Raw genomic sequence first — 18568 nt, 5'->3', positions numbered from 1 at the left:
TGCATATAATAATTCCATTGTGGTGCTGAAGCATAAACATGAGCTAGAATAATGTGTGAGACTATGTGTATTGCTAGGTGGTTAGATGCACAGATGTTATCTATGTCCTTAATATATCTGAGTAAGTGCACTTTCAATTAAACTCCCAGCAGGTGTTCATACAAAACTAACATTATAATTCTAAAATTCATTGAGAAGAAGCAAAAGCAAAAAAATGTTAATAAGACAAGCACAAGAACAGTTGGAGGGAACAAATTTAGGAAGAATGAGGATAAAACACAGATTTTTTTTTAATGATTAAATTGTGATTTTTCTTTGAAATAGACCTTTTTATAAATGAATCAGGATATGGCACAAAAATATATCTGTCTCTTTTTCTTTAGCTTTTGACATATTGATAATTGGTTGATAGGTGATGGTTGATGATATTGGTAGATAAATAGTAGATTCATAAATAGATAGTTGGTAGATAAAAAAATCAATTGATAAATAATAAAGAGATTATAGATGTTTGGTTCTTTGATGATACATAAGAAATAGTGATAGATAGATAGATAGATAGATAGATAGATAGATAGATATTTTCTACATAGAACAATTATCAGAAAACTATATTGAATAATGAGTTCAGAAATAGATTAGAAAACTGTAATGATTGGATTCTCTCTGTATATTTATACATTGATATTGTTCCTTTGATATATTAGAAGTAAATTCATTTGCAGACAGAATACTTATAAAACAATCAAGTTAAAATATGTTTGTTATGGTGGGATTTAAATAGGACTAGATTCTTATAAGAAGAAAAAATTGAACACAGAATCACAGAAAAAAGATGTGCAAGAAATTGGGAGGAGAGAGCCCTTTGCATTGAGAGAGATCCAATACAGAGAATATTCCCTCACAGTCTCCGAAGAAGCCAACCCTGTACCAGCTTGAATTTTTATTTTGAGACTCCGGAATTGTGAGACAAAATACATTATTTTTATCATCACTGTAGTGCTTTGTTGTGACAGTCGTAACAAATGCGAGACCTAACCCTACTTAAAAGTCAGTAGAACTGATACGGGGAAATGGAAGGAAAAATTTATGAAAACGGAGCCATTATCTCACAAAACAGCTGAAAAGTGTCTTCGAAAGTAGCTGTAAATCTATGCTGAGTAGTTTTCGTCAACTTGACACAAGCTGGAGTTACAGAGAAGAGAGAACAAGGACTGAGGAAATGCCTCTACAAGACTGGCCTGCAGGCAAGCCTTTGGGGGCCTTTTCTCTACTAGTGATTGACATGGGAGGGCCCAGTTCACAGTAGGCCCTGCTACCCCTGGAGCTGCAGTCCAGGTGTCATAGGGAAGCAGGCTGAGCAAGCCATGGAGGAAAGGCAGTCATCAGCATTCTTCCATGGCTTCTGTATCAGTTCTTGCCGCCAGGTTTCTGCCTTGAGTTCCTGCACTGACTTACTTCCCTGGATGATGAACTACAAACTGTAAGAAGAAAGAAACTCTTTACTCCCCAGATTGCTTCTGGTCAAGGTCACTGTCACAGCAACAGTAAAGTAACTAGCAGATTCCATTCCTGTGCCATTCGAACATATTTTTTCCAATGGGTAAGACAGTACCCTCCCTATCCCGAAGTGTAGAAAATATCAAGTGTTTGGATAAACTAATATATTTTAGAGAATCCAAGCTCACTAGCACATATTAAAATTAACTTAATAATTCTACTGCAGTGTCTTCACCAATGAGAATATCATATGCCACAGAAATATTCGAGGACATATGTATATGGCCACATACCTGCATTTCATTACTCTGTAAGAGAAAAAGTGGGAGCATGCTAAACATGCAGTGGTCAGAATGAAGTGCACACAGAACAGAATGCGTACTAGCACCTGTCAGCAGGTAGGACCTCCAAGAGACACGCAGCCGTAGACTGCGTAGACTATGGGTGAAGGGTGAGCCTTGGTGTTTTATTGTGTTTTTAAAGAAAACTTTATTAGAAGATAAATAAGCACTTACTGCAAATGGAGAAAAATACTGTGATCACTTCTGCCCATTTCTACTCTGTAGAGTTACAATGTTTGAAACTTGAAGGTGGTGATTAATTGATTAAGTTTCCTGGGTATAATTCTCTAATTAATTGTACCCTGTTCATGATTATTGTTGTGTTTACTAAACAATAGATTGTTTAAAGTTCTACGGTGTGTTTTATGATAAAGGTTGGGAACACTAAATATGATAAATAATGAAATTAAAAATGATTGCAAATTATATTAAAATAGCAAAAAGAAATAATACTTATAATTTAATTTAATGAATAATTTTAAATGACAAGCAAAACCAATATTGTATATTGATACATATAATACAGACGAAAGAAGAAATAGACTATAAATTTTATGAAATGCACAATGAACGTTTAGCTCTAAAGCCATAGCCAGGTCAGCATTCTTGTTCTGATATCAAGAGTATTTTTAGAGTAGTGACTGAGACAGGCAGCATGGAGCTGACTAATAGACCACTTCCATAACAGCATCTTGCCCTTGGAAGTGATTTATTATCTTATTGACTCAGTTATTTCTACTGGAAAATAGGGTTACCCGAAGCAATTACCTCCTGGAGTTCTTGTGAGTACAAAATGAGTTTTTGTGAGTAGAAAATGAGTTATAGAATCACTCAAGCAAAACATTGTCAATGTGTTTTATCAATCCATTTGATTTATAATGTATATGATAATCTGGGAACATGTTTATTGTACAAGAGAAACCAAAGACATGAAATGACACTGTATTTTTGGGTGAGACAGAGATGAACCCTTATTATTATTTGTTAATTGATTTTGTCAGTGTGAGTTATGAATTCCTGAGATAATCTATAACTGTATGATGACTGATTAATTATTGTTGGACTGTGTCAGGGCCACTGTGGGATAGTGTGCTTCTTAGCCATTCCAACTTCCTTTATGCAAGAAGAAGCTGAAGGCTGGCAAACACCTACACTTAGTCAAAAAAAAAAAAAAACAACAAAAAAACAAAAGTTGTCACTAAAATCTGCTCTAGATGAAATAAATTTATTAACCACTGATAAACTCCACAGTGCAAATTATTCTTCCAGAGTTCTACAGAACACCCATGAAAATCATGAAGTTTCTCAGGAATAAAGATATTTTTCATTTTGAAAACCTCATTATTTACATTGGGGTCAAAGCTTTATATAAACTCCACAATTTAACACAAACATGTGGGTGAAGCCAGTATCTCACATTTTACAAGCAAAGTAACATTTAGAAAGTTTGGTGCCCTTTTCTACAAGTTTACAATCAAATGCATCACCTTTCTCTGCACACTGCTCTCTGACTTCTTTCTTGGTGAAGAGCTAATTACAAAAGTTGCTGAAATCTCAAACATGGCAACATCACTAATTGCCGTCTCTACCTGAGGAGCACACAAAAGCAAAATAATTTACAAGAGCAGGTTTCGTATTGATTTCATTTCCTGTGATGTATGAAAATCAGCCAGTGTTTTTCTTTATTTACTTCTAATGTAATCAGGCACTCTAGCCTGGACCACTACATGTTGGCTTCTTTGCCCACATCCCGTTCTCCACAACTTCACTCTCAATCTTTAGAAAGGGAAAAACATTCCAAACTCCCTATCTAGCCTTGTCTCTACCTGCCTACAACATCTTCAGTTAACTATTATTCTCCAAACAGGGCCCCAAGTCCTAAACATCACTCAGAAGCCTGGCATGTCTCTTCTCCTAGTCCTGCATTTTCTTACCAGCAACGAGATCTCCCTCTCCTAAACAAGGGCTTCACACATTTATTCATTTAAAATAACTTTATTGCGATTGGCAATTTACAAGTGCTTTCTCTCTTTGTCTAGCTGATTCATATTTACCTTTATAATAATCTTTTATATTCTAAGGCATTTTTCGTAGGAAGACCTCTTTGGAGTTTTTTGCTTCCTTATGTGTTCTGATTAGTCACTGCCTACTTCCCCTACTATATATAGGTTTGTTTTCTTTTTTTTAAACCAGAAAATATTTTTTTTTCTTGCCCCAGTCTCACCCCCTCAAGCTCACAGATACACACAGGCAAACCCATATTTACTGAATACTGAGCTTTTCCTTGAATGTAAATTTCATTTCTGTCCAAAGTTCACTTGAATTGCCGAATGCATTGATTGCCTTTCATAACGGTTGTCCTTTCTCTGGTCTGCCTTTAAAACTAATAGTGGTTCTTGGACATATTTGAAAGGGCATTCATTTCCCCTTGGGTTTTATTCTTTGTGAACTAAGCATGAAATCAAGGCCCCTGCTTTCTATCTGGCTCTACCCTCAAGTGTGTTCCCCAGTATGAAAACCTACCTAAGCCTCTGGGATATTTCTCCAAACCCCCTCTCTTGCAACAGATATTGAAATGCCTAGAAAAATAGAGTGCTATTATAGAAATAATCTACTTTCTAAACTATACTGGGTAGACTACATTGCCTGCATAGAAATTATTCTGTCTTGGGGACCATCAGTCTGGATAGTTCTCTCTGTAAGTGAAGTCTTTGATGTAGAATTGCTTGTTAGAGTTTCAGTCTAGAGTTTGCTGAAACTCTGAGGTTTACTGATTAGGCCTATGGCCAAGTGTGTGGAGGGCTCTCATGCCTTTTTTCTGTGTTAGACAGGACTATGAAGAGCTAGAGAAGCAGCTGAAGGAAGTCTTTAAGGAACGAAGCACAGTCCTGCGGCAGCTGACAAAGACATCCAGAGAACTGGATGGGATCAAAGTCAACCTTCAGGTGAGCTGGAAACTAATTCTGTCAGCAGCAAAGGAGTCTAGTCACCCACTGGATGGATATGCATTTTTAAACAGCATCTCTGGGCTTTACCACTCCAGTTAATATTTATTATTATTTGAGCTTCGAAAGGAAATGTCTTTTGAAATGGTCTAGAGAACTGCAGGTTCCAAACATCAAAAGGAGAAAACTGTGGACTTGGCAAAGCCATCAGTTTCTCCCAGCTTCCAAGATCAATTTGACCTCTGTGTTCTTGATATTACAAAATGATGGAAAGGAATTAAACGGAGAGTTGAAGAATATAGGAATGATATTTGTTCCATTGGAAGCACTGCCCCAGCCTCACTTTCCCCCATCCCAAACCCCGCCCCCTCTCAAAAAGCCTACCAAGCAGTGGCTCCTCCCCTGGAGCCACTCAAAGACCACGCCTACAGGGTATTTAAGGCCCCCTCCTTGGAAGCAGCAGCGTGGTTTCTTCTTCCCCGAGATTACCAGGGAATGCTTTGCTCATTAAACCTCGACTTTTAAATTTGGCTTGATTTGGTTTACTGCATCAGCAGAGAAACCTAACAGAGGGGATCCAAAAATACTTACCAATATTTAGAAGAGAAATTTAAATTTTTCCCTAGGATAGCTCTAAAGATCCTTTGAGCAACTTCTTTATAGAAATGGATAAATGTCTTACAAAGGAGACTATCATGTTTAAAACAAAAGCAAGGTCTATTTTAGATAAAAATCCTTCTAGAACATCTGAGAGTACTTTTTTTTCCTGTGGAAGTACAAACCCGTTGGAATAAGATCAAAAGAAACCAACAGAAGGGAAAGAGCCCAAGAAAAAGCACAACAAACACGTATAGACAGGGGCATACACATGGCCTCACCCACAGGAATCCCATAAAAACACAAAAAAGAAGCCACAATACATACACAAAGGACCTGTAAGGTAAAGTACTTTATGAGACACAACAGTATGAGACAAAGGATGGTACTTTTACATCTGACTTTGCATGCTATATTCACTGAGTGCTTACCGCATACAAAATTCTTGGACGGCATTGCATGTTTTAATTATTTTAAATAAATAAAGAAAATGGTACTTGCATTTTGACTTTTCTTATTATGCTCAAGCAATATTGGCTGAAGAAAGTAGTTTTGAAAGTCAGTAAAGACCCTAGAGTTTAAACATAATCTGTTTTGCTCCAGAGCCTTGCCACACACCACAGAACTGAGGCTGTGTTATCTTGGTGCTCAAGGTCTACATGCTACACTGATACCATGGTGGCACTACAGGGAGATGATGGTGGTGGTGCGGGCAACCACTAGAGCATGGACTTTGGTCCAACTCAAATGTTGGGTTGTCTTTCCATAGCTCTTATTTAATTTTCACAGGAAAACTTTGTTGTAGTTACTAATCTTCTTTGATAGCTGCAAACACAAAGTTTAGAAAGAGCACACGGTAAGTAATGAGTGGCATCAGCATTTGAATTGACTGTTTAAGCTCTTGCTACAGAAGTTGTGCTACTCATTGAAAGAGTTAACCTAGCCACCACCCTGCAGGACCTGGTGGCAGGTTAGAAGGATTAGGAAGTGGATGGGGAATACTGCTGTGCACGCAGGCATCAAATTCTGAAAAGCAAGGTGGGGGATTCCCAGAGCTACAAATTGATCTTGTTTTATTTGGAAAAACCAAGGCAGAGATTACTGGGAAGAAAATTAACAGGTAAACAGGCCTGGGAGGAATATTCAAGACATCTGCCTGTCCTCAGGGGGATGGGACACCTGGCTCAGGAGCATATCATCCGCATATGGTGAAATGCCCTAGAGAGATAGTGATTACTGTGTTCCCGGGATTCTGTTTCCTTAGTCAAGGTGTCTCTTTATACACTGGAATGTTGTTTAAGAAAAATTTTCATGGAGCTTTATTTTTCAAAGGGGAAAAAAGTCTTCCCTGAAATGTTGTTACAACTTTGAAAATGACTTTTTGTTTTGTGGTACATACAACACAAAATGTTTTTTCATGGTTTAATCTTAATAAATCCTGTTAGCAAACCGTCCACAAAATTAGCATGGTATTCTGTTCATTATAAAATGACGAGTGAAGATGTAAGGAGCTCACAGGATGTGGGTAGGTGAGATTCGATTTCAAACTTCAAGTGAATACATGTATAACTATGTGTTATGTGACTTTCCTGACAAAACATGAACAAAACGACTGTTCACCCCAGACAGGGAACTAGCAACATCCCACAAAACCTATCCTACCTAAGTTTAGTTTGATGACTGAAGAGTTTACTTGGAGTTAGTTAGGGGAGTATGGGTGAGTGGAAGCATGGGCCACAGCAGCTATCCCATCTCACCCACCTCAGGCAACTTCTGCTGGGCTGCCATGTTTTCTTTGCCTGCTACAAGACAGGTTCTAGTCTTTAAGCTGACCTTGAGTTTGCTATGTAGTCGATTATGAACATGCACATCTGGTCTTCATGTCTCCTCAGCGTTGGAATTACACATGCCTCCTACTATGCCCATTTCTTTATATAGTACCAGAGTCCTGAACCTGGAGATTTCCACCTGCCAGACAAGCACTCTTCCAGCTACTGAGCTGCATAAAAAACCTGTCCTGCCTTTAATAAGGTGGTGTAATTAGGCCCAATTTTGGGTAAATAGGTTGGAAGTAATCACAGTCACTCTGATTTCAGGATAACTGGCATGTCCTGTCCAGAGGACAGAATTCCTCAATACATCAAACATGTCTTTCTTATCTATTTATTTTACTATTTTATTTTTAAAAAATTCTCTTTTTGATTTTTTAGTGTCTTCCTTATTTCTTAAAAGAATTTATTCATTCATCTGTTTTAATTTCATGTGAATGAATGTTTTGCCTGCAAGTATGTCTGTGCACTATGTGCATGCAGTACCTGTAGATGCCAGGAGAGGGTGTTAGATTCCTTGAAGCTGGAGTTACAGATAGCTGTTAGCTTCCATGTGGATGTTTGAAACCAAACCCATTTTAATTCCTCAAACTGCCCTCTTAGTCTGTTAGGAGAAGCTCTCTTTCCTAAACACATAGAGCACTGCTTACTGGATACTTCCCAAAGGGACTCTCAGTTATCCCTGTCAGCCCCTAGGTATCTCTGGTAAAGCTAACACTGTGTTAAAGTTCTCTGTTGAACACCAGGCTGAAACCATTCAGGCAGCCCTGTGCTTTACAAGTCTTTGCATAATTCAGGATCGGTGTCTGTTAAATAAACATTAAGGAACAATACACTCACTGATAGAATGCTGTCCTTTCCCTGCACTCACAGCTACTCTGTAACAACTGTTACTGCTATTTAAACTTTTAATACCGACTATGACAGGTTACTCCATTAAACAGTTTACTGAGTATAAATAAAGAAGTAATTAGGAAAGGTTTTATATGACAGATCCTTGTATAAGAAGAGCTCGGAGGGCTTTTCTGTTCTAATTGATGGCCTCTGAATCCTGAATTTGCAAGTGTATAAGTAATAATGACTGGAGTGGCATATATTATTTTCTTAATACCTATGTATAGTGACAAGGCATAAAATTACCTGGTCCTCTGTCTTTTTGTATCCTAACAGGTTACTTAGAAATAAGACACAGACACGAATGAACAAGCATGTGCCTTTGACTGCTTTCAACTTCAATCAGGTCATTCCCTGACCTGTGCAGGCAAACTTTCTCTGACCCCTTCCATTTGCTGGAACTACACAAGAGCTAATTCAAAATACCTGCTGAGGATAAACTTTAAAGGAACTAGAGAAGCACATGATATGGCTCAGTGGGTGAAGGTGCTTGCCGGCCAAGGCCAGTGGCTAGATTTTCATGTTTGGAACACATGTAAACCTGAAATAGGACTAACTCCACAAAGCTAACCTCAGACCTGCATACCTGCACAATGACATGTTTGACAACACATATGCCTGAAACACACACACACACACACACACACACACACACACACACACACACACACAAAATAAAAATTCTTAAGAATTTTAAAAAGAAAATGAGTTGTTTGCAGGGTATTTCTCTTTTCTCCAACATCTGAATGGTGAGCCTGTGGCAGTCCAGCTCTAACCTGTCAAGGGGTTCTTGTGGAGAGGAAAGAGGAATGAGGAGTATTAGACAGAAATATAGGTGGAGATGACAAGGAAGACAGAGAGAGACACAGGATAGTTTAGGGAAGGCCCTGGGTCAATACCCAGCTACCTCGAGATTTATTCTAATGGGCTTTTTATACACTACCAAGGAGAAAGGCAAAAGGCCTTCCCCTTTCAAGATCAAAGCACAACATACAGCCAAGTGTAGACCCTTCAAAACACCTGGTAACCATGCCCCTGGCCAAATCATCCTATTATGCAGCCCTGCTGGGTAAAGCAAGTTCAGATTCTCTGAATTTGAGTAAGGCCTTACTAGGAGCCTCTGTGGGCCCCCACATGAGCCTCAGTTCGAAGCCATTTGTGTAGTAACAGTTGAACATGTTCTGCTTGGTGAACCTCTGTTTGTGTCCTTGGCACCATCAATAAATCAAGTGCCTTAAAACCTGGTACTAAATATAGACAATAAAGTGAATGACAGTGTTTTATCTAAACAAGACTCCTTTCCCTCATTCTTCTTTCAGTCTTTGAAAAATGATGAGCAATCTTCCAAAATGGATGTTCAGAAGCTTCTGGAGTTAGGCCAGAAACAAAGGTAAGACTGGAGTTCTATAGTCCTTTCTACTCTTTCTTTTTCCTTTTAGTTTAAGACTTCCTCCCCACTACCTTTTTTTCAATGCTATTAAAATACAGCCAGGGAGTTTATCAAAATCCATCTACTATAATGTGTGAACCTATCTTCTTGTGTACACTTGGGTGCCTATGAGACTTACCCAGTACTTTGTGTAAATGGGTCTCTCATAGAGGAGCTCTGGATGAGATGTGAGAGTCTGCATTTCTGGCCATGACTTGGTATAAAGCTGCTATGCTCAAAGCAGTTAAGTGAATTGCTGAGACCAATATTCTTGGGATTTGAATTTTTTTTTATGGTCATATTCAATGCTCACATCATTCCATGCTGGCTCTTTGATCAACAAGCAAAATGCTGTGAAAAAAATATTACACATATCAAGTAACAGAATGAGGAGTTGATTATCAGGCCTGTCACTGGCCTGTGTCTCCTCTGCTGATCTTACATATTGACTCTGAAATCTGTCATTGACACTGACATGCTTTCGGGTTAGGTCACTAATGTGGTTCAAATATCAGTGTCATGCATTACTTTTCATTGGTTACAGTGATTAAGTCTTTATTTTTAGCTATTAGATACTAGTGTTAAAATAATTTGATATCTCTCTGTCTATTGTCTTTTTTCATGATCTATTTTAGCAACATCAGTGGGCTCCAGGCATGGCAGCCCCTTAGTCACCTGCTGTCTGGTTTATGTTTAAGCCAGGTTTTTTTTCTCACTTCTGTGTATTTTGGGTTTCTCATCTGCAAAACAAAGCTAATATCTTAATGATAGTAGAAAGGGTATTTGAAGGAATCTACAAACATTGACTGTAGCTAGAGTTTTCCTGCCTGGCCCACAGTCAGGACAAATCTCTCTCACCTGCCAGTCCCACAGCCACTCAGACCCGACCAAATAAACACAGAAACTTATATTGGTTACAAACTGTATGGCCATGGCAGGCTTCTTGCTAACTGTTCTTACAGCTTAAATTAATCCATTTCTATAAATCTATACCTTGCCATGTGGCTCATGGCTTACCGGCATCTTTACATGCTATTTCTCATCGTCACGGCTGTCAGTGTCTCTCTGACTCAGCCTTCCACTTCCCAGCTTTATTCTCCTCCTTGTCCCGCCTATACTTCCTGCCTGGCCACTGACCAATCAGTGATTTATTTATTGACCAATCAACAACACATTTGACATACAGACCATCCCACAGCACTTCCCCTTTTCTTTTCTTTTTTTTCTTTCAAAAAGGAAGGTTTTAACCTTAAAGTAAAATTACATATAATTTGGGAATTTGGGCGTAGCTTCTCTTACTACTTCCTGCTGGAGGGGGGCGCTGTATCTTATGGTGACACAAAGAAAATTTTAGGATCATGGAGTAGTCCGTGAAGCTGTATCGTCTGAGCCAGTTGCCTTGAAACAATTCTGGATGTTGGATCATCTGGGCCATGGTGTCATCGGAGACTTTTCAGGGGGTCTTGGCTGGTCAAACCTGATGTATCTTAATCTGGAACAAATCCATAGCCTTTGGCTTTCTGTGGGAACAAAAGCAGAGTCTCCTTTCCAAAGCAACATATCCTTATATCCAAATTTTGAAGTCAAGGTACCTTTAAAATATGCATATTGGTTTAACTCAGCTTCCTTTACAATCAAATATCTCTCTGCAGTTAAGAATCCCAAAAACAACACAATCCAGATTCTCTGTGTAATATTCGTCTTCACGTGGCTTAGTTTTTATATTAATTTTACTGTCTCTTTAAAGACTTTATTTTTTAAAACTATGTATTTGTTTATATAACTGTATATATCACCTTTTTTGTCTCTTTCAAGCCTACGTATCTTTTACACACATTGTAAACTCTTACATCTGAATCTGTCTTATTGTGAATCTATTGCTTTAAACTGCAGCAGCTGTGGCTGCTGGCTCCGCCCACCTCAGCTTCCCAACATGGCGGTGGTACGCTTACCGCCAGCTCTGGGAGCTATCGTGGGTCTATGCTTCTATCCAAGCAGCGTGTAGCCCAGAAACCTCTTTTTTTGTTTTGTACTAGCAAAGGCTAAATCCACCATGCAGCTTAATGTGCCACTTGCATAGGCCTTGTTCCTGCCATACGGCAGGTCGAGCGCGCACACCAGGAACCCACCAGTAGCTCAAACCGGCAGCTGCCGCTCATTTGAGAGAGACAATTAGGAAGCTGTTTTTAGCTCCGTTTTAGAATCTTTTCTCCCAGTTTTTAGGTGGAAACTCTTGCCACCACGTTGGACGCCATTTGTAGCTAGAGTTTTCCTGCCTGGTCCACAGTCAGGACAAATCTCTCTCACCTGCCAGTCCCACAGCCACTCAGACCCGACCAAATAAACACAGAAACTTATATTGGTTACAAACTGTAAGGCCGTGGCAGGCTTATTGCTAACTGTTCTTACAGCTTAAATTAATCCATTTCTATAAATCTATACCTTGCCATGTGGCTCATGGCTTACCAGCATCTTCACATGCTGTTTCTCATCGTCACGGCTGGCAGTGTCTCTCTGACTCAGCCTTCCACTTCCCAGCTTTATTCTCCTCCTTGTCCCACCTATACTTCCTGCCTGACCACTGGCCAATCAGTGATTTATTTATTGACCAATCAGCAACACACTTGACATACAGACCATCCCACAGCAATTGACCCCTTAGAAGTGGAGAGTTTAATAGTCTTCCCATTCTCCTGGGATGTTTGAAGGGTTGGGGTTGGTAGAAATTGGTCAAAAAATATGACTTCAGTTAAAACGGAAAAGTTTGGAATATCCATTAAGCAACACAGTAACAATTTAACAATGTAATTTTTTCTAGAAAAGTACATGAACAAAAGGCGTAATTATCAGCTAAAATAAGCTAAGATTTGTAGAAATTATTTCTTAAATGATTTCATCTTAATCAAAGCAAATGAATAAAAAACACAAAATAGGGGGAAAAAGCACAAAATAATATCTACGTAAGTCAAGTCAGTTGTCAGTGATTAAAGAAGCTGGGAGAACTGGGTCTGAGGTAAAATCTTTTACGGGGTTTCCCAGAGTGGATGGGGCTTCAGTGTCAAGCATTGTGATCTCATAGCGAGTAGCTCTGCAGGGAGTGGAGTAGTTAATTCCAGGAGGATCGTTGTGTCAATTCTGTTTAGGATGAAAAGGAGATGTAGACAGTTGGGAACCCATGGTCTCAAGAGGACAGGGAAGACTATGGAATGAAGACATATTTTTGTTAGAGATACAGGTGTGGTGCCTGAGGTGTGACAGAGATGAAGTAAAGCCCATGCCTTTGCTTTCACTCTGTTCTCAGGTATCTGTATCTGTTTATAATTACAGGAAAAGCCCTTAGGCCAATCAGAAGAATGGCATTAAGTCTGTACACACATTTAAGCAATCATCTACACCTCAGCTTCACACACAAGTTCTCAGGGTACTGAACATGTGTTCCAACAAAAAGATGAAAGAAAACAGTGTCGGCACTGGAATTTCAGAGTTTTATACAAAATTAGAAAACTTGTTGAAAATAAGTAACTCATTTTTTGTGTATCATTAAAATCAGCATAAAATCTCACTAAATTTTAGTCATGGCTATAGGTAACTTTTTCAAAACAAAATTGAGTGAACCAGGATTCCCCTCTTTAACAAATAACAAATTTATAGAGTAATCCTGTTTATCTCGGGACAGATTTTTAAGTAAATCTAGAGGATATGAGGGATCTATACACAGCTATGTGGAGAGATAAGTGGGCAGTTTCACTTCTAATGAGAGAAATATGTGTGTATATGTGTGTGTGAAAGAGATGGAGAAATAATAGATTATAAATAGCTGATAAGTATCTGATAACCACATTAGTAGATTGATGATAAGTATGTGAAAGAGACAGAGAATGATAGATTATAAATAGCTGATAAGTACCTAATAATCACCTTAATAGATAGATGATAGATGACTCATAGTGCCTTATTTTGACTATTGAATGGAACATGTTCATAATATATAGAAAACTTGGATAACATACACACAGAAGACCCTTGGGTTAATAGAAAGACCTTAAACAACACGATGTCATGATTAAGGAACTGTAATCAGAGAAATGATCCTGGGAGTGTCCTGAAGTGTCTTAAGAGTACATGGGAAAGTATAATTTGTTCTCTCTGGGGGGGAGGGGGTGGAGTTACTAAAGGCAACATGGACTCGGAGCACTAGCTCTCTGGGAACCGGAAGGAAGCTTGGGAGAGTGGTAAGCTTTTACTCTCTAAGTTACTGGCTGATATACCAGCTCATCGCTCTCTGAAATTCAGGCCTTCCTGAGAGAAAAATAGAGATGAAAAACACACAAAGTAGCTGCCCAATGCTTGCACAGTATGAAAACCTTTACTGAGATAGGCAAGTACGTGAGCAATCTCACCCAGTCACTGGAGCTAAACACTGTTAGAACTAGAGATTCACTTGAGCACCAAAGAGGCTCTAAAGCAGTCAAGCCTAATTGTCTAGTCAAACCTTCCTGAAGTGGGGAGTGGTGTTGAAGCAAGTAAGCCTGGAATCATCTCCCATAGCATAGAAACTGTGAGTCTGGGAGGCAGGCTCCAAAAGCTGAAGAACAGTGGGCTGTTAAAAATATATGTGTATTATAGCCGGGCGGTGGTGGCGCACGCCTTTAATCCCAGCACTCGGGAGGCAGAGCCAGGCGGATCTCTGTGAGTTCGAGGCCAGCCTGGGCTACCAAGTGAGTTCCAGGAGAGGCGCAAAGCTACACAGAGAAACCCTGTCTCGAGAAACCAAAAATATATATACATACATATATATATATATATATATATATATATATATATTAGAAAGGAAGCCAGAAGAAAATGTGCTGGGAGGTGGTTAGTAGATGTAAGGCCAAGCTGATCATCACACTTAGATGTGTGCTGCTCGACATAGATATGTACAAAATTCTCTGCTTCCACCATCTAAAAATGTTGGATTTGTATTTATATTCACATTCATGTATCTTACTTTATTGCAAAGTGTTTTGCTGAGTGTATGTATGTGTACCACATGCATGCCTAGTTCTCATAGAAGTCAGGAAAGGGCAACTGGTCCCCTGGAACTTGAGTTATGGTGCTGGGAACTGAACCTGGGTCCTTCTGCACAAAGACAAATGCTTTTAATCACTGAGCCTTCCCTCCAGGCCCTTCCTCCAATTTTCACTAACATGTCACTGCTTGTTTTGTCTTGTTCCATGTTTGCCTTCAGATATCAGAATGTGTTTTTTTTTTAATTCCTTCATTTTTTATAATATAATTTTATTAGATATATGATTAACTGTTTAAAGCTAGCAATAGGTAGTCTAAAAATAAAATCTACAATGAAAAGTAGTAGCTACTCTAAAATTGTCTTAACTATTTTGTTGAATGTATAATTCATATTTCAACCTGTACTTGCTGTTTCCTTCCTCCCCCCAGCACCTTTCCTTCCTTCTTTTCTCCCTCTCCATAGAAGTAGTATAACGCCTTTCTACAGGTGTGAGCACATATGCTGTGGGCACCTGCTGCTGCCCCTGTGTGCATCAGTTTTCTATCAGACACAGATAGCAGATTTTATTTGATAGATAACATATGTGTGCCCATTGCATATGATCATATTTTATTTTATAATATATTGCATTTAGTATTTATATATGATACCAATATTTAATTATTATGTCACAAAAGCCCTTTGTAAAAAAAAAAATCTGGTATTCCTGATTTAAGTGCCCATATAAGAAAATCCTGCATGAAAGCCGATATTTAGCTTTAGACCATGGATTATGAATTTGCCCAGGACCACAATGATTCCAAATTTATCCTCTCTCTCTCTCTCTCTCTCTCTCTCTCTCTCTCTCTCTCTCTCTCTCTCTCTCTCTGCGTGTGCATGTGCGTGTGTGTGTGTGTGTGTGTGTGTGTGTGTGTGTGTGTGTGTGTGTGTGTCTCCCCTGAGAATTAAATTTGGGTAATCACAGTACTCAGAGTAGAAATCTAGAAGACACAGTGTTCCTGCTAGAGGAAAGAGCAGCAACACTCTGTCTTGTGGGGCATCTTGTTCAAAGAGTGTACTTGGGGCCTCTATGGGATTATTTTTTTTAATGATTATAGAATAAGTAATTTCCATTTCTAGGTTTTGTGTTAAACATGAAGAAATTGACAAGAAGGGAATTTTATCACTTTCCCAAATTACCAGAGTTGGATTTTCAGCAATTGATTGCTGAATTTAAACTAGTTTTGATTCTCATGGAACAGTACAGCACTCTGCTTTGTTGCTAATGCTTTTAGGCAACTTCTCTAGGCATAGTCATGTCTCATAGATGTGTACTCTGTTACACACACGTGTTCATACACACACACACTCACACTAACTTTTATAATCTAATATTTTTGAGGTAATTGTTTGGGTGACAAAATCAAGCCAAAGCAAGTAAATATCATTAACCCTACATGCACAAATTCTAAATCCTTAAGAGGAATAATTTAACACACAAATTAATGGCTTTCATCATGACATTCACACAAACAGGCACACACACATGCAAACACACACACACACCATATTTCACACATATTCACTGCATTACTGTCATGTGTTCACTCCCCTAACCTTTACACTGAGACCTTTCTTGACTTACATTGTGCATACAAGAGACAATGTGATATTTGTCTTTCTCCACTTTTCCTGTCAAAACAAGACATAGTCCATGCATATTAATGATATTGGGGCACAATGTCCATGCCTTTATAGTCATATATTTTCTTTCCTGTGTCCATTAAGTTATAGTTAAAACTAAATCTCTTTTCCTTGTGTTTTCATGAAAAATTCTCAGGCCTTATAAAGTATATCTAAGCCACAGTACTATAGAATTAAGAAATTATGAGGATCAGAAGGTTACAATAATTTCTTTCAGAAGTCTATAATGACTTTTGACCCAGCATCTTCATGCCCTACATGCTGTTGGTGAAATTAGCTTCCCAACTCGAATTGGTATATTGAGTTGATTGAACACATTTCATTGTTCACAATGATCCACATTGTGGGATTCTTGTAAAACATAATAACAAGGCAATTTCCCTTAAATATAACCTGCTTTAGGCATGTGCATGGAAAAAAAGCCCTTTGTTATCAGAGTATTTATATGCATCCTTTTGTATTGCTATAGCTTTTCATAATTATAGTTAGCTGCTCCTTAAATTTAGATAGATAGACAAACTTCTTTTTGTAAAGTTCATGGAAAATAGTGGAATCATGTGATATCTCTTCTTTGTTCTTTTTTCTACTAATCTAGGGAAGAAATGAAGTCTCTCCAGGAGGCCCTGCAGAATCAGCTTAAAGAGACATCGGAGAAAGCAGAGAAACATCAGGCCACAGTGAGTGTATTTGTGTTTCTTCTTTGTGTATTAGCTTTAGTAATGAGAAGTCCTTTCTTTCTTTTTTCATATCACTATGGAAAAATATACCATAAAAAGTAAAAATAAAATCACCCCAACAGAAGCTTCAGTCATTTTGATCAGTGTAAAAGTTTGCCACAATTTACTATAAGAAAAAAGTGGATGTTGTGTTTAACTTGGGGATCTTCTAGCTCCTACTATTCTCTGTAAGTGATGAACCAAGAGGCAGACCAGGCAGGGAACTGGTTCAGGCTTACATTAGTGGTTCCTGGAAGGGGTGGAAGCTGAACTGAAAGCCTGTTATCCTGTGCAGATCCTTAAGCTGTCCCAGACAGCCATGGCATGGAAACCACTCAGGGCAGGCTCATGCTATCTGCCTGGTCATCAGTCCTCCAAATTACTCATAGGGTAAGACCTACACTTTAAGGGTCCAACTGCTCCCCAGATCTTTCCAAGATGGTGTCTTTTTGAAGCTCACACTTGGGCTCTTATCACTGATACTCACCAGAGACAGGAAAATGGGCTCCTGAAGCAGTGCTGGGATATCGATCTCAACTTTTCAGACTCGCTTTTGTACCACTTACAGAGATAAGACTTCTATATAGTATCTAGTGCCTGAATCTACTTTTGAAAGTATAATATATAGTACCATCTACTTTATTTGCTAGAGATCAACGGATTTGAATGCATTACTGAGAAGAGGGTTGGTATATTATGCCCAGGGCCCACATGGAGAAGGCTAGAGCTGGCCACCAGAGAAAACTGGACAGAAGACCCCACTATGATTTCAGAGGCAGTGAAATGGTGAGACAGCTAGAAAGGCTTAGGATGGGCAGTGTGAATAACTGCAGTGGCCTTGAGACTTGGGAGCTACCCCACATTGGGGCGTCTGCCCCTAAAGTCACTAGGGCAGGTCTGAAGTGGTTTGGAGTGGCACTAGAGTGTGTTATTCTTGAGCTGATTGTTATTTGAAAGCATAGTACTGCGAGTACATGACATATGCTGGCTCCAGTGACGAAGGCAGGAGTAAAGAGAAGGGTATTTCAAGCACATTATCGAGCTAATCAGAATGAGGCTGCTCCAGCACGTGGTTATTGGAACAGACTCTTCTGGAGCACCAATAAAATAAAGCCTCAGTTTTAGAAACTAGAAACAAGATGAATGCAGGTATCCATCCATCTTGGTCAATTACTGGAATCCCAGGCTCTCTAAACACTGTAGTGAGCCTTTTATTTACAAAGCTTCTAACAACTTTGATTGGAGTGTGGAGTTTTGCTTCTGAGTCTCAGTTCAGTTTGTCATCCAAGATAGCTGACTCTTAAGGGCAGCCTTCCTCATAATGATGGTCGGCTTTGCTGTGTTAGGACTGTTTCCTGTTAAGGAGTTCTCATTATTCTTCCATCTGTCAAGATGGCACATACTCAGACGGCATGAAAACACTCAGTGATTTTATGTAGGATGTTCTAGTGTTTGGCAGTAGGGATGCCAAATGTTTTGTAAAAGAATGGACAGTTTTTAGCACCTTCCTATCCAGCCCTTCCCTCAATACCTGACTTAAAATGCTGGCTGGCTCTGTCTGCAATCTCATTTCCGCTTTGTCCAAGCAGACTTCATTTGAATTTATCTTGGCAAATTTAA

The 18568-nt window shown here is 38.9% G+C and overlaps 1 protein-coding gene across 3 annotated transcripts in view; it reads left to right on the top strand.

The window, feature by feature from the left end:
• Positions 1–18568, top strand: part of Luzp2 (leucine zipper protein 2) — a 358969-nt gene that overhangs the window by 177854 nt on the left and 162547 nt on the right. For 2 of the 3 annotated variants that reach the window (XM_052760867.1, XM_052760869.1), the window contains exons 2-4: positions 4669–4786; positions 9426–9496; positions 16828–16909. In XM_052760867.1, the coding sequence (XP_052616827.1) occupies positions 4669–4786; positions 9426–9496; positions 16828–16909 (271 nt within the window). The remainder of the gene's footprint in view (positions 1–4668; positions 4787–9425; positions 9497–16827; positions 16910–18568) is intronic. The other variant, XM_052760870.1, reaches the window with a different exon arrangement.

The sequence above is a fragment of the Peromyscus californicus genome, unplaced genomic scaffold (assembly GCF_007827085.1).
Source record: "Peromyscus californicus insignis strain IS unplaced genomic scaffold, ASM782708v3 Scaffold_4__1_contigs__length_199733344, whole genome shotgun sequence".
NCBI classification, from domain to species: Eukaryota; Metazoa; Chordata; class Mammalia; order Rodentia; family Cricetidae; genus Peromyscus; species Peromyscus californicus.
This window is presented reverse-complemented; position numbering and strand designations above follow the sequence as displayed.